The 15,275-nt window shown below is 40.3% G+C and overlaps 1 protein-coding gene and 1 non-coding gene across 2 annotated transcripts in view; one reads left to right on the top strand and one right to left on the bottom strand.

Annotated features, from left to right (window-relative positions):
• LOC117257342 (protein kinase C delta type-like) overlaps window positions 1–15,275 on the bottom strand; it is a 29,940-nt gene that overhangs the window by 9,516 nt on the left and 5,149 nt on the right. Inside the window, exons 2-4 of the mRNA XM_033627494.2 lie at window positions 4,300–4,430; window positions 3,824–4,096; window positions 931–1,099 (exon numbers count right to left, since the gene is read on the bottom strand). Of these exons, the coding sequence (XP_033483385.2) occupies window positions 931–1,099; window positions 3,824–4,096; window positions 4,300–4,408 (551 nt within the window). The 5' untranslated portion in view covers window positions 4,409–4,430. The remainder of the gene's footprint in view (window positions 1–930; window positions 1,100–3,823; window positions 4,097–4,299; window positions 4,431–15,275) is intronic.
• On the top strand, window positions 3,259–3,330 carry trnae-cuc (transfer RNA glutamic acid (anticodon CUC)). Its single transcript has one exon. It is a non-coding gene; the product is annotated as a tRNA-Glu (tRNA).

Here is a 15,275-nt window from a genome sequence, read left to right as displayed (position 1 = left end):
TTGTGCCGTGAGTTTTTTAGAGCGCCGTACTCAAACATGGTTTTAATGAGTTAAATTTTAAAACGATAATACTAATAGTCAGGAATTTCACCAGGGTTTATCTGAAACCAGTGACTGTTTCAACCCTATCTGCAAGTACAAAAACAAGCATGAGAAAAGCACGAGGGACCTGTTGCTTGAGTTGGCACAGCAGTGACTCAAGGGTTTTAATTGTTACCAGTATCACTGGAGGACATCTATCACATGTTAAATTGAAACTTGTACATATAAAAATGCTCAGATGGTAAGTGGCCACAGTGAAAACATCAGATCTCATTCTGTCAGTCTATTGGGGGAAAGACAATACGTGAGTTTGGGAGATCGGAGGAGGAGCTTGGCTCACAGGTTAGTGCTGCTGACATAGTTGGAACACAACATGACAGCTTTGTGGGATTTCCCTAGACGGTGACTCATTCTCACAATAGTTGTCCTGCTGTTGTATCTACCATTACAACCCCCCAACCCCCTCTACGAAACTAGAACCGCTACTAATTGGTCTTTTGAGAAGCACCCATGGGAGCAGGACTTTTCTTATTGGGCAACTAATGTTTTTGTCTCATTTGGTACCCAGAGAACATACAGTAGATGACAGCATAAATGGTCTGGAATTATCAAAGCTGTGCTGCAGGCATCTTCGTACAAAAACAACGCTGATTGTAATAATAATGCAGAAAAACAAGCAGACAGACAAATTGGCTGTTTCTGGATAAGTCAAGCCCAAACAGAGTAGCGTTGGAAATTACTGCCGTCGTCTCTCCTTGGAAGGTAGTGGATACTCAAAACATACTGAAGGTCAAAGTAAACAGCATATTTGATGTGTTAGCCAGATAAAGTACACAAACATAACATGGCGACATATAAGCTATAATTTAACCGAGGCCGGCATCTCACCAGACGAACTCTTTGCAGACAGAGCAGAAGGTGGGCTGGCCGAAGAATGTGGCGGTGAACTCGTGGTTCTTGATGACGTGAACCTTGGGCTGCTTGAATGCTCCTCTCCTCCTGTTAAGGGTTGTGAGTCCATCCTCAGGAGAAACCTTCACCGATGCTTGACTTATCGCTAAGAGGAGAGATCGATATACAAATCAAATTACTGTATTTCTATTCTGTTAAAAACTTGCATGTCAATAGTAGAACTGTTTTTCTGTTATATTTAAAAACTTGCTTTTCAAACAGTGTTAAAATTCAGTATTATCCAAATACACCTTTTTAATGATTTCCAAAGACAAATACAAAAGATATCAGGGATACACTGAAGATGGAGTTGTTCTTTAAATGACGTCACACTGTGCATTATCATAAATTAGTCATCAGCTCTAATGGCCAGGAGGTACCGAGTCAAAAGGCTCTCCTTGCTATAGAAGGAGACCACTGTTGCTGCTGCTAAATGGAGGAGTAAACACAGAAAAATGCCATCTTGGCTAAGCGGCTTCGACTGACGCAAGTCAACGGGGTGGGGTCAAAAGTCACCCAGAGAAGACGGCAAAAGAGGCATGAGAGAGGTAAACAAAGAAGGCAGAAACTCTGGAGGAGATAGAGAGGGTAAATGAGTAGACGGGGGAGGAGGGAGGGAGAGAGATAGAGGAACAATTCAAAAAAAGGAGTAGCCTTAAAGAGACAATTGATAGACAGGGAAAAGTGGGAAGAGTGATGAGGTGAGCAAGATAAACTAATTTCCTCTCTGCCATTCTACTGACAGATGTTTATGTTTGGACAGCGCTTCAGTGAGCTGAGCCAAGACAGTGGGAGTGAGACAGAGGGCAAGAGAAAGAAGACAAACAGGGGGGAGGCAGACAGTGTTGAGGGTTGTTCACACATGCCTAAAAACACTCCGGGCTGCTTTTCAGGAAACCTGCAGCATGTGTAGGAGGGAACTGATGGAGTAATGGGCTCTTTTGTAACAGCATACACACTGCCCTCTCATGACCCTCTCCAACCCTGAACAGTGAACCCCGACTGTGCTGCTCCCATGTGGAAATTCCCCCTGACCAGAACTAGTTTATGAATCCTACTCCATGTTGGCAGACAGCAGTGACTGCCACGGACTGATCTCCCTGTCTGAAGTGGTAAGCTCACAGCTGAATACAGCACTGTGCTGCCTAACATCTGTGTTAAGCAGAAGTGAAACTAAAATAGGTTTTTGAAAGCAGATAATTATTGCAGTACGATTTCGATGTCAAGCTGCCATGGGTGAATGATTTTTTTGCTATTTAAGTTTTTAAAATTGCCTTATCATACCAAATATGCTAATGATTTAATATTTTACCTGATTCATGACAGGATAGACCCTGAAGATCTAAAACTCATTGAAACACATAATAAAAAAAAGTCAGCATACAATATCTATACAAGCTTAATATACTGTATTAGTGATGTCAAAAATACCAAGTTATTGATTCACATCAATTGTAAATATTTTAAACGCTTTAAATACAAATTTTCTGCAGTATCGATACACCAATTTCAGCTTTCTTGCTTCCTCTTTTTGTTAATGTTTACTACAGTCATTCTGCTGTTCTCTGCTACTAACCAAGAAAAGAAAAATCTTTGTCATGTTGTAGCCTTATCATATTTTTCTTTTCGTAAAAAAGTCAGTTTTATGCCAATTTTTTCCCTATAGTACTGAAAATATATGGAATATCAATACTTTTCAAGGTATTGTATCAAAGTTAGAAATTGCAGTATTGTGACATTGTCACAGCACTATACTGTATGTACTTGTTTAATCCCTAGTCCTTGTGAACACATCTGTATCAAGAGAAACAGCCATTAACACTTGTTGTTACATGTGCTGAGCCATATATTTCAAGTACAGTCAGCCCTGAGGCTAAACTCCTACATGACCCTGAAGGATTGTTCCAGTGCATTGGCTATATGGTCACACCTCTAGTCACCTGACAGGCTTAGTGTGAGATATGCTGCCAGCATGCAGATTAACCCTTGGAAGTTTTCAGGTAGGAAGTTTATTGTAGGGCAGTTGGTGACCTCACAATCCACAGAGAGGTCCGCAATAACAAATATGTTAAAGTGTAGTTGTGTGTAGAAACTTCAAGGAAATGGTGAGGAATCTTTTCTGCCAGTAGAGGGCATTGCATATCAACACTGAAGGAGAGTGACACTCTGTGGGTGTTCATGAGAGTAGTCAGAGAGGAGAAGGGGCCATGGACAGTTCCTAACAGCTGTGCATAGCAAACTAGCTTCTTTCATGCTAACATCCACTCCCTGGTGGTCTAGTGGTTAGGATTCGGCGCTCTCACCGCCGCGGCCCGGGTTCGATTCCCGGTCAGGGAACACTGTTTTTAAGGCTGTGTAATCATAATGTATTTCCTAATCATCCACGTCCACTTCATTGAGAGATGGGGTCGTACAAGGACACACAGAATTTCTTGCCAAAATTGAATTTGTTTTGGTTATTTTACCTGGGAGATTTCTGTCTGTGCTGTTCACACTAGTTTGAAGTGGTTAGGCTCAGTAATAAAAAGGTGATGTGACGTCACATATTTCCTATTAGGATTTAGCGATATCTGAACCTAAACGTGATGAAAGTTGTGGGGTTGTTTGCTTAGTTTCTAAGCCATTGTCAGTTAAATCAGATTAAACCACACCCACACGATTCGATAGATTACATGGATTATATGGCGTGACTCTTCACAAATATCATCTAAGGATAGTTGCTCCTTACCTTTAACTAGCTTACTTAGTCATGCATATTTATTTTATGTTAGCAAAATACTTCAGATTTAAAAGCAGGTTTGCCACGACCATTTAGATGCAGCAGGTTTACCTGCATCAGCGTCCTCCAGGAAGAATTGTACAGCCATCTGGACCCTTCCTGAAGGATGCAGGTCCACCCAGAACTCAGCACGACCGTTGGTCTTGGACTTCTTACAGCGTTCTGCAAGTACAGACACGCCCACTGTGGCCTTGGCCAATGGCTCCTCAGCGCTCTGCATGAGGACCACTTCTAGAACGCGCCCCTCATAGATGTGAGCATCAAAAGTGGACTTCCATGCTGGATACATGGTTGGCTTCCTCTGGACCAAGGTCTTTCCTCGCTCTGTGAAAGAAGATTGGGATCATTCATTACTGAGAACAGCAAAGGAGTGGCTACAGCACAAAGTGTCTGGAGTTGGTGGAGCATGAGCTTGTGGGTTTCTGAAGCCAGCAGATGGTGGCTGTTAAGGCAATTAAATTTAGGACGTCCAGTCTCCTCTATCCAGATAAAATTATGACTGCGTGTATGTTTGCATCTGTACATACCAGTGTTGACAGACTCCTTCATCTTGATGGCACAGATGGGAGGTTCAGACAGAGGAGGCAGAGCGCCCACATCATAAGCATTAAAGGAGATTCGCAGGAAGGGTGCCATGGTGACCACTCACCTAAGCCTCCTGGAACAAAGATACAGACTCACAGTTAGAACAACACACACACAGAGGCATGTGCACACAGACACACCGCACACCCACATCTTGTACTTTGATTGCTTAAGTTCTGCACTTAAAACAAGAAGGAAGAGAGTCTGTGGCTAACACTGTCCTCAGATGGAAACTACAGAGGAAGCAGAAGTTTCTACTCAAGACATAACTTTGGAAACTACCTGCCAATAATGAGGGAAGAGGAAACTGAGTGTCTCATTCCCTCATCCTGCTCTCATGTGCACAGTTTGGGATTACCAGAGAGAAAATGAAAATCAAAAGGATGACATTTCCAAGACAAACAAAAAGTCCCAGTGTTGGGGGAAAAAACAGAGGGTAGAAGATAAGCAGTGAAGTCTCTTTGCATTTACCATTTTCATATTGATTTTTCCGACACAAAGAATGCCCTTAAACCCTGGCTGGCTAGTCCTTATTCCCGTCCGTCTCTACTTAGTTGGCTGTATATATCTGGGTCTGTGGCCATTCTTCAAAGGACTTTTGGAGCACTACATCATACAATTGCCAACACTAGCAGCATTAGTCTTGCCGATTGTGAGAAGATAAAAGTGGGGTACATTTAATCTCCTATAGGTACAGTTAGTCAAGTTTTAACAGCTTTGTTTGAATAGATTGTAGTATTTCCTTTTCTGTTTTTTTAGTAAAGGGTGAACCTCTGGGGCAATTGCTGACCGAATGGTTGACAAAAAAGCCTCACCATTCTATTGCTTTGTTTACGCTCTGTTTAGTTGGACATTGCCGACCATTCAGGGATCTTTTTCTGTTGTTTCCAAATAACGTCTTTGCAAAAATAAATTCCACCTTTTCTATCTTTAACTGCTATAAATGTTTCAAAGTCAATCTTGACTAGCATCAAGTATACAAAGTCAATGCAAAGACGCAAACAGACACAAATTTGTGCCAGGCAACGCAACATGAGTGACGTGAAGGCGCGAAATTTGCATTGTTCGCATATTTATGAATGTAGAAATTTTTCTACTTGAGCAAGAAATTTACATGACACTGTAGTGACAAAGCCTATCACCATTGCGATCCAGGTGATATTCTCCTGAAGTTACTAAGAATAGCAACAAACAGTGTAGGGTGTCCGTAGTTCTGCCATTCAACGTCAGTACTGCACGGAGACAGGACAAACAAGGAGAGGGCGTGGAGATCAGTGAGCAAAACCATAGGACTACACAATAAATTCTGTAATTTAATTTGATCTTTTATTGTGGAAAGAAAATAATGGAAGGAGTGAAGCGGTAATGCACTGTCTTGACAGTATAAAGGATAACAGAGTGTTGCCGTCGTGGTTCATGCTGGTTCAGAGAGCAGAGCCCCCATGTTCATATCATTTGATTCCAGCTATTGGCTGTACTTTAGGGATAGACCGATATGGATTTTTTAGGGCCGATGCCGATACCAATTTTTTTCCATCACCCTTAGCCGATGACCGATTATGGACTGCCGATTTTCTTGAGCTGATATTTAGGGCCGATACTGCTTTTGCTCCCTCAGTTTACATCAAAAAAAATGACACAATGATAACAAATATTACAGGTCTCAAGTTTAAAATAAGAAACATTTATTGAACAGTAAAAAATACTAAAACAAGATGGAAAGTTGAGGTAGAACAGGTAGAATATTATTATTATTATTACAATACATTCAAATAAAAAAAAGAGTTCAGTGCTCTTAAATCTTCCAGTAATGTCTTTATAAAATAAACAAATATTTAAGCTGAAGCATAAATAAAACAACAACTACTGTACACAGTAGGATTCAACAGCTTTGTTCAACTTAACCACATACTTTCAAATGAAAAAAAGTGCCAGGGAAAAATAAATCCGCGAACCCACGTGCGTATCGGCCAATGCCGATACAAGTAAAAAACTCAAATATCGGCCCAATATAACGGCCGGCCGATGTATCGGTCTATCCTTACTGTACTTTACTGCAAACCAAGTTAACCGTTAGCTGCTTTCCACAGTTAGTTAGCACAACCGTTAGCACGGTTATGAAAGGTGAACACTTGCCAGTTGCAAAAAACACACCCCAGCGGTCAAAGTCGTGTGAATAACACAATACAAAAATTGTGTTTGATGTGTGAACACATCACTATGCTGACATAGACAAAACACCTATCTCAAGTCATTTATAAAGGTATTCACCTAATGCAGCAGGTGTTTTGAATTGTCAACTGTACAAAAATGCATTCATTCTCAAAGTTTTCACACTTCAAGTGCAAATTCAGTTATACAACTCATTTTAAAATAAGTATAAAATTTAAACAGAAAAACCACAGCTTGCAAAACTGCCCACCCGCTTGCGTCATTTAAGCTGAATTGCTCCACTGACACATTTGTTTAGCAGTTTCAATCTATGGGTTTCATACACTTCCTCTTAAAGCGCATCTTGTGAGATTTGAACAAAAGTCTTAATAGTGTAATTTTTAATCTACCCCGCTCAACTGCTCCCGTCTATACATCTTAATTTATTAATTACTAGGTAGTGTGGCAGGCAAGTTAGCAACGTGACAGCTGGCAAATAGTATAGTCATTGCAAAGGGAGTAAACACTGTTGTACTTTAGATTAATAACATTTATTATATCTAAAGATCTCAAATTATCTGCTGAGATACAGTCAGCTGAAAGAAAAACACGCTTTATGAAGGAGCAGTCAGTATCATGACACCATGAAGCCAGTCATTAGGTGTCCTGTGTTTTCAGCAAAGGGACACAGTGTTCAGTAAATCAGTCTATAACACTAAACTGTCTAACCGAGAAAACAATAGCTGAAACTAGTGCCATTTCTCTTCAAGGGGCCTTGTTATAACAGATTACAAAGGGTAACATTTTCCAAGAGGCTGTCAGTCAAGCCTCACGTTGGACCTGTGCCTGAAAGAATTGTACGAACAAACACTTACTAAAGCTTTTATATTATCAAGGCTGTTTTGCACCAAAGAGTTACACACATACCACACCAGAGTAGCAGGACCCACAGGGCATACCAGCCTACATCCGAATTCCCAAAGCAGCATAAGAATCCCACAGAATTCCTCCACAGCTTGTGAGCCTTTAAGTTCCTTAACATGGTCTCTTGTAGCTTTAGTCTCTTTTCAACATAATCTTGAATTAATAGTTATGGCATGCCTGCGATTTAAGGCAGCCTCTCATTTTACTATGCAATGTTTAGTTGCGTCTGTTTCTGTGGAGTAATTCCATAAAAGCAAAATGCACAGAAACATGAACTTCTCTTAGGTGAGTATGAATATGTGCATTTAACTCCAGGACAGGAATATACTGTGGCCTCCCAGTTTTTGCTTTCATATTAATCATTCTTAGGGAGATGAGTTTTGTTTGTGTTCATGTTCCTTTTTACATTGCTGAATGTCAGGCTGAATGTCACACTCAGACCCTGAATGACTGAACCGGAGCATGCTGTGATATATGTACATGTATGCCACTCAGCCTACAAAGGTAGACTAGATGCTATTTTGAGCCGAGTGACACTTAAAATACAGAATTTTAGAGAGAGGAAGTGTTAGGTTCTTAAAAATTCTCGTACTGCAGCTAAAAGGAAGCGGAAGCCTCGCCCCTTAATTCTCCACTGTTGCTGCTTAGCAGTACAAGGCCTTACTGTACCTGCACTGAGCAGCTCTGAGTTGTGAATGTGTGTGAACATAATTCTTGATAAACTGACTCAGTCCGGATGTGCAGTATGTAGGAGGCACTGGGGCCCAACAGAAACAGACATGACCTGGAAGTTGCTGGTTTTATATCCCAGACAAACAAAGAAAAATTTGGAGGGGAAGTGAATGACTAACACTGACATCTCAGGATCCATCACCAAGGTACCCTTTCAGTAAGCCTCTTTACCCCCGGCTGCTACAAAAGTCAGAGGTTACTCAGTAGCTAGCAAATTGGTGAGAAAATGTCAAGAGTCCAGTTTAATTTAAAGTTAAAGGACAACCAAAATAGCATGTGAACAAAGAACAAAGTGTTGGAGTGACTGACAATAACTTAGTAACTGCTGACTGCAGTGAAGACACACTGCATACATTTTCAAATGTCAATGAAATCAACACTAAGGCATGCAATTTTCTGATCCAATGACTTTGGAGGAAACTCACACAGTCCATGCTCCAACATCTCCAACAAAAAGGCCTTCAGCCAGTTCAATCAAACCAAGAACCATTGGGTTCTGATGCGACAGAGCTTACCACAGAGCCATCACACCACTACCAATTGATCCTAAATTACAAATCTCTGCCCAGGTATTAGTGGAGTTGAGGTGGGAGATATAAGAGAACTTTAAGGATCACAAAATAAATAAATGTATACTTTATACTGTATAACATGAAGAATGTAAATGTAAGGCTACAGAGATATGTATTCATAAAAAGTGCCTGGGACAAAGGGATAAAGCTATGGTAATAGAGAATGCATATGTTAGCTACATCTTAACAGCCCTTAGCTAGCTATGTTTTGGATATAGTGCATTTCCATGAGACTGAAACATCTCTGTTGTTACTGCTGGAGGCTTTGACTGACCCAGCGAGCCTGTCGGGAACTAAAGATTTAAACAAGCGACTGTTTCTGAATGAGGTCAGGAGGGTCGAAAACTATTACAGCTCTCACAATACTGCCCACGCATGCTCACATACAGACAGAAAGACACAAAAAAATCAACAACCCAATATTAATCAAAGTTATGGAGTTTGCCAGATGTGAAATACACACTAAGCATTCTTTTTTGAGTACACGTCCAATTTTCTCTCCACTTTACACACACACTCTCTTATGTACACATACACAGGCACTGCTACATAGAAAAGAGAGCCTTGTTTCCCAAGAGAGAGTGGAAAAAATGAGCACATGCAATTGGGGAAGGGTGGGTAGAGGAAAAGAGCAAAAGGGAGGGAAAGAAAAAATGATTAGAAAAAAGACAACACACTGGAAGGCAGGCCAGTGGACATGAGGAGAAACCAGACTCAATGATAGAACCAGATTTCCCTTCAGTGGATACAGGCACAAGTCAACTTCCTGAGATGGATACTGTACATGTGTGGCCTCTAGAAGCCTTTTAGCTGCTCTCAAGTACATCTTTTGCTTTTGTCCTAGACTGACAGGACTGCCAAGTACCAGCAAATGTAAAGCTGGACTACCTGCCTGTGGTTTATGAGTTAACTTCAACACAAAAGAATTCATAAATCATACACTTACAGGATGAAGGTATAGTATACAGAAAACATGACAACAACAAGATGCAAGTGACTAGAACATACCATTAAATGCCACTTGACATGAAAATGCCTGTCGCAAGTCATATCAGGCAGTCAAATGAACTACTGTGTAAACAAACTATATGCTTTCAGTGCAATATATTTCAGAAGCAGCATATGATAACGACAACTTCAACAACTGATTGCTAGAACAGTTAATTCTGTGATTGACAGGACAGAAGATTCACAAATTTCAGCAAGTAGTTAATGAAATCAGTAGATTAAAGGTACACTATGCAGGATTGTTGGTTACTGTGTATAAACACACATGCCAGGGAAAGTGAAAGTAAAAGCCAAGCCCAGATTCACTCTGCTTTGGTGGTTTGCCTTACGATATTTGCATTTTTTCAGCGCTGTGTCACCTGGTTGCCTGCTGCTTTCAGTCGGTCACACCCATAAATGTCCCAAACTCAGAAAATGAGCAGAATTCAAGAACATACAGGTAGAGGGCAGAGTCTCTGCAGAAAAATACAGTGCCATACACTCAGAGTGGGTCATACGTGATGGCCAAAATAATTCACAATAACAATATTATCACAATACCTATAGAAAAGTTAAAACAATAATAATGTTATCAGTCAAATTCATCTGTAATTTTGTTTATCGTGCGTTTTGTCTTTGGATTTTTGCTAAATAAATTACAGTCAAATATGAGTGTTGATGGGTGGTGAGGTAGACAAAGTCAGAATGGAAAGAAACTGAAATGACTGAAGAAGCGCACACAATATTATCATATTTATATTATTAACATGATATAAATATTCAATGTTTTAAATATCACGGTTATCATCAATAAAGGTTGTGGCACCCCTAATCTTTAATATACAAAACCCTGGTCCGAACCCTCGGGCTGTCATAGTCTCGTCAATGTATGGGAAACACTGTTAGGTATAAACAATAAAAACATGTTCTGCGAATGGAGAGCATGGACATTTTCAATTTTTTGCTTAATCTACACACATGAATATGATGGAAGTAGGCCAAGAATCGATCTGTAAACAAGAGAATGCCAATGTAAAAGTCTATGAAATTTAAAAGACAGCCACCCAACTCGAGCATACAAGATACAGTGATGAGTTAGGTGCCTACAGTGGGTAATAAATCTCACCATGATGCACAGAGTCCAAAGCATGCAAACAATAGGAGGGTGCATTTATTTATGATACATCTCCATAATCAAGCACAGTCAAGACTGTAGGAAATAACCTTTGGTTGTAATGACGTCAAACCAATATTCCATTACATTGCATGCGTTAGACACATTACTGGAGACAAAGATGCGTGACTGTCTGCAATAGATAGATGATCATCAAAGTCATGCTCAGCAAGGCACCACAGACAAGTCAAAGGTTTGGTATGCACTGAATTACTGGAGATGTCATTCAGTGGAAGAAGTGATCAAGCTGGTCCAGCAGGTTGGGGAGCTTTTGTATGTCAACATTTAATTGGTAGGAATAAGTGAAGACAGGTAGAATTACACTGAGAGCAACAACAACAACAGAATTACCTGCCCTTCAACAGCACCTTGAATTGTGCTACTAGCAGAGTTGAAATGGAAATCCACAAATCAGTGAAAGAGATGATTAGATTACTGACATAGACTATTAATCTCTACAGGGAAAACCTTATTATTGTGAGCCTGCAGAACAGCTGAAAGGGATTCAGTTCATTCGGTTAACCCCTACCTCACCCCAACTAGGCTACCCTTTTGCTTCATAATTGCAACGAAGGTTTGTTCACATCAAAGAGCGCATGTACTGCAGGTGTTAATATTCAACTTGAGTGAAAAGTGTCAAACTTACGGCCTTTTTTTGGTCCACTAATTTTCAACAACAATCTCTACCATGTAGACAAGAAAACCAATTATTTTCTTTATGGGCAGACAATGGAACGCCCTCGACTCAACAAAAAAGTCGGTGACCTGAACTCATTCCAACTAAGTAGGTGTTTCACTTGCAAGACTCAAGCCAGCAAGAAGTGTATATATGGCTGCAGCATAGGCTTGTTAGTGCATTACCAGGAAAGATACTCATTGTCTACTGATGTCACTGATGACAAAGAAATATTAAAAGATAATTACTTCAGGTGCAGATGGAAATCTGAAAAACCCAAACCCTTCTCCACTCCACCCAGCACCCCAATACACAACAAGACCTATCCATTTTCTCTTGATACATCAGCTGTTCTTTATCCCCATATGCTCAGCACAATTAAATTGTTTGTTTGTGACACAGGGTTTTCTACCCGGAAGCTATCGTGAACAAACACTGTGATTGGGTCCACTGGGAGTCGATGCATTAACAGGGCTACGTTTCCTACACAACAGAAATGCTGATGTCCAAATGCTGACTGCATTGCACTTGTGCACTGTATATCAAGAGGTACTATGTCGAAGGCAGTGATTGTTTTTGCAACTATAGAAGCCATTGAGGACTTAAGGCACTTAAACCTAAACATGAGCAGCATACCTTTTTGACAGCAGACATTTTGACCTGTCATATCAGGAAACGTACTAATCATGGCTCAGTTACTGTAAGTGTCATTTAATCTTACAGAAAGCCATTCCACTGAGACTGCGTGCACAACACCAGGACCCTAAAACTGTCTCACCTAAATGGAATGCAGACATTATAGGTTGTTACACCTGTACCTTTTCTATTGTGTCAAAATGACTGCAGTAAAAAAGGTGTCTTTAAACTGAGGTTTTAATGTTTAAATTCCGCTGATTGAATACCAGTAGGCCCTTTTCACGGAAGACATTTGAACATGTCACAGATGGAAAAGCATAAGTGTAAATAAGAAAAGCAATGTCTGGATTCCATTTGGCTGCCTTAGGTTCAGGATCCTGGTGTTTTCTACCATGACAAGTCAAAATATTTGTGCTGTGAAAATGGCATATCAGTAGAGCTAAATCAACTCGCTTGGATGAGTAATGTTGAGAATGTCGTCAAGACCGGCAGTATACTGACTCCATTGATTGAGTATTCTGATATGTTTTGACCTGACAGGGTCAATATATTCACAGATGTTTTTCAGTACAAGTAATTGAGTCTGTGTTTGTCTACCAGGAAAGAGCAAAATGGGGCTGTGAGAGGGCTTTGACAAAACTGAAAATTATGTCTGCCTCAGTGACAGAAGAACATCTCGAGCAAGGAAAACTGGCCAAACAAGATGCTAATTAGAGCTAAAGGATCAAAAGTAGAACGCAGGTAACAGATCAACATGTTCTTTAAAGAGCATGGCTTTGACCTGCTCTATATGAAAAGTGGCATGAGATGACATCTATTGTGAACGGGCACTGGCGCTTTATAAATAAAACTGACATGGCTTCTGACAGTTTCAGTCTTGCCAAACTACATGTCATAGCTACCACTATGAGAGTATGTCAGGTTTGAAGGTTTCTGGCTCACTTGATGCTGCCCTGAGGGAGCTGTCAAGCAAAACCAGGAAGTGCCTGACAGATTCCCACAGTGTTTACTGTAATATATTCTGTAATCAATATCAGGAAATATGGTGAAAATGTGAAGGAAAAAAATAAAGAAAATGCACACCTGCATGATCAAAGCACTTCTCAGTTTCCTTGTCCCTCCCCCACTTTGTGTTCCTTTTAATGTTACTTCAAGAGGTTTTACTGTCAACACAAAGTGACAGGGATAGAAAAGGAGAGTGCAAGGCTGGGCAAAAGAGACCTTAAACAGCCTAGCTGGATTGAGCTGGGCCAGTCAGTGGCCTGGCAAATCGGAGCTGAACAAATATGCTCCACACGATTATAATGTACCTGAGCAAGCACTGTCAGAGTCAGCCAGGCCACAATTGCACCTAAAGCTAATAACCTGGTGTGTAGTTCTGTGTGTAAACACCTATTGCATCAGCATCATGAAACTGCTCTTTATAGGAGCTCAAACAAAAAACAATCCCTCCGTATTGAACATTAAATAGTGATCATGGAAAAGGTTTGTTGTTCCTAACTGTGATAGTAGTGTTGATTGAGAGTGTCTGCTGGAACATTGTGTTTCCAGTCTCACATACATAAACAAAAAGCATTCAGAAAGTAAAATCTGTAGGATCGTTGAAATGTACCACTTGGATGATTTTCAGAAGTTGTCTATCTTCATCATCATCTAGATCTAGATGTGCATGCAAGCATATGTGATGGATTTTCACCATGTATAACTGGATGAACATCATGCAGATTTTTGACTACGCAAATCTTGTTTCAGGTGAGTCAGATTCAAGACAACCAAGTTTTGGCCCCTTAAAATCGTAATGCTGTTGTGCTTCAGTTGCAAAATTTTGCAGGAGTGGAACTGATATGAGCATGCCAAATTGCAGCTCAGTAGCTAAAGGAAAATGTTGGCATTGTACATTTCTACAAACCCAGAATGTGTTACATTTCCATGTTTCATACATGTCATATCAACAGTTCTAAAGTGATGTGTCTTCAGGAGGTGGAGTGTATACTGGATGCTGTGAAACCTCAGTGAGATGCCTGTCAAGCTGCAGACCACTGTTACAGACCAACAATCAATAAAACCGATTGTGTTGTAGCTAATCATTGCCGGCTTTTCAGCAGCTTTGTGGGTGTTTTGTAGTCACCTGTCGGCAGGGACAGTGCTTAGTTGTTTTTTACCAAGACATTGCTGCTTTTCATGCTGGGATTGTGCCCCCCAAAACTGAGTATTTCTGACAAAAACATGATCTTTTCCTAACCATAACCAAGTGTTTTTTGTGCCTAAACCCAACCACTCATTAACCATACTGTTGTTGAAACGTAAAGTGTCACTATATTTGTTACATAATGACATGAAAATGTAACAAATCTGTGGTTTGCAGAAATGTACAATGCCAACATTTTTTTCTGGCGAGTGGGTTGAAAATTGCATTACAACTATACAATGCTTTCAAGAATTACAGCAATTTATGTGAAACTGTTCATGCCTACAACAAGCTGCCAAAAAACAATTGAGTAACTTTCTTTGAGGTCAATTAAATATGCACCGTACTTGTTGAAAACTAGCTTAAGCATGTAGGAAAAATGGTTAGAAAGTGTTTTGCAAAAATTTTAAAATAGCTGTAAATCCATGATGTGGGAAATGTTCTATGCAAATATAGAGTAGCGGGTACAGTAGGACCAATAAACATTACCTCCGTGGTGGAGGTAATAACATAAAATAGGGTAATGTTTGAGCCCAATCAATCACTTGACTTTCTTTTTCTTTCCCAATTTTGACAGATAAATTCATGCAAAACAAAGCAACATAACTCTCACAAAACTTCCCTTAATCCACAAAGCTTTCACTGTGGCACGGTGGCATGTATTATTACCGCATTAACACCGCCTTGAAAGCACATAAGTGTATTTGTGCGCGCACACGCACTAATAACCTTGAACAAAGCAGCCTTTAATGAATTTCAGTGGGGGTTGGCCTGAGAGAATCAAAGCCTTCCTTTCTTTCACTAACCAAGGTTAATGTCTAACACCCCCTCACCAACTACACACACTCACAGAGGTCATGTAAACAAACATATACAGA

Source organism: Epinephelus lanceolatus, chromosome 1 (assembly GCF_041903045.1).
Source record: "Epinephelus lanceolatus isolate andai-2023 chromosome 1, ASM4190304v1, whole genome shotgun sequence".
Classification (NCBI taxonomy): Eukaryota; Metazoa; Chordata; class Actinopteri; order Perciformes; family Serranidae; genus Epinephelus; species Epinephelus lanceolatus.
Note: the sequence above shows the minus strand (reverse complement) of the source record. Positions and strands in the feature narration are given on the sequence as shown.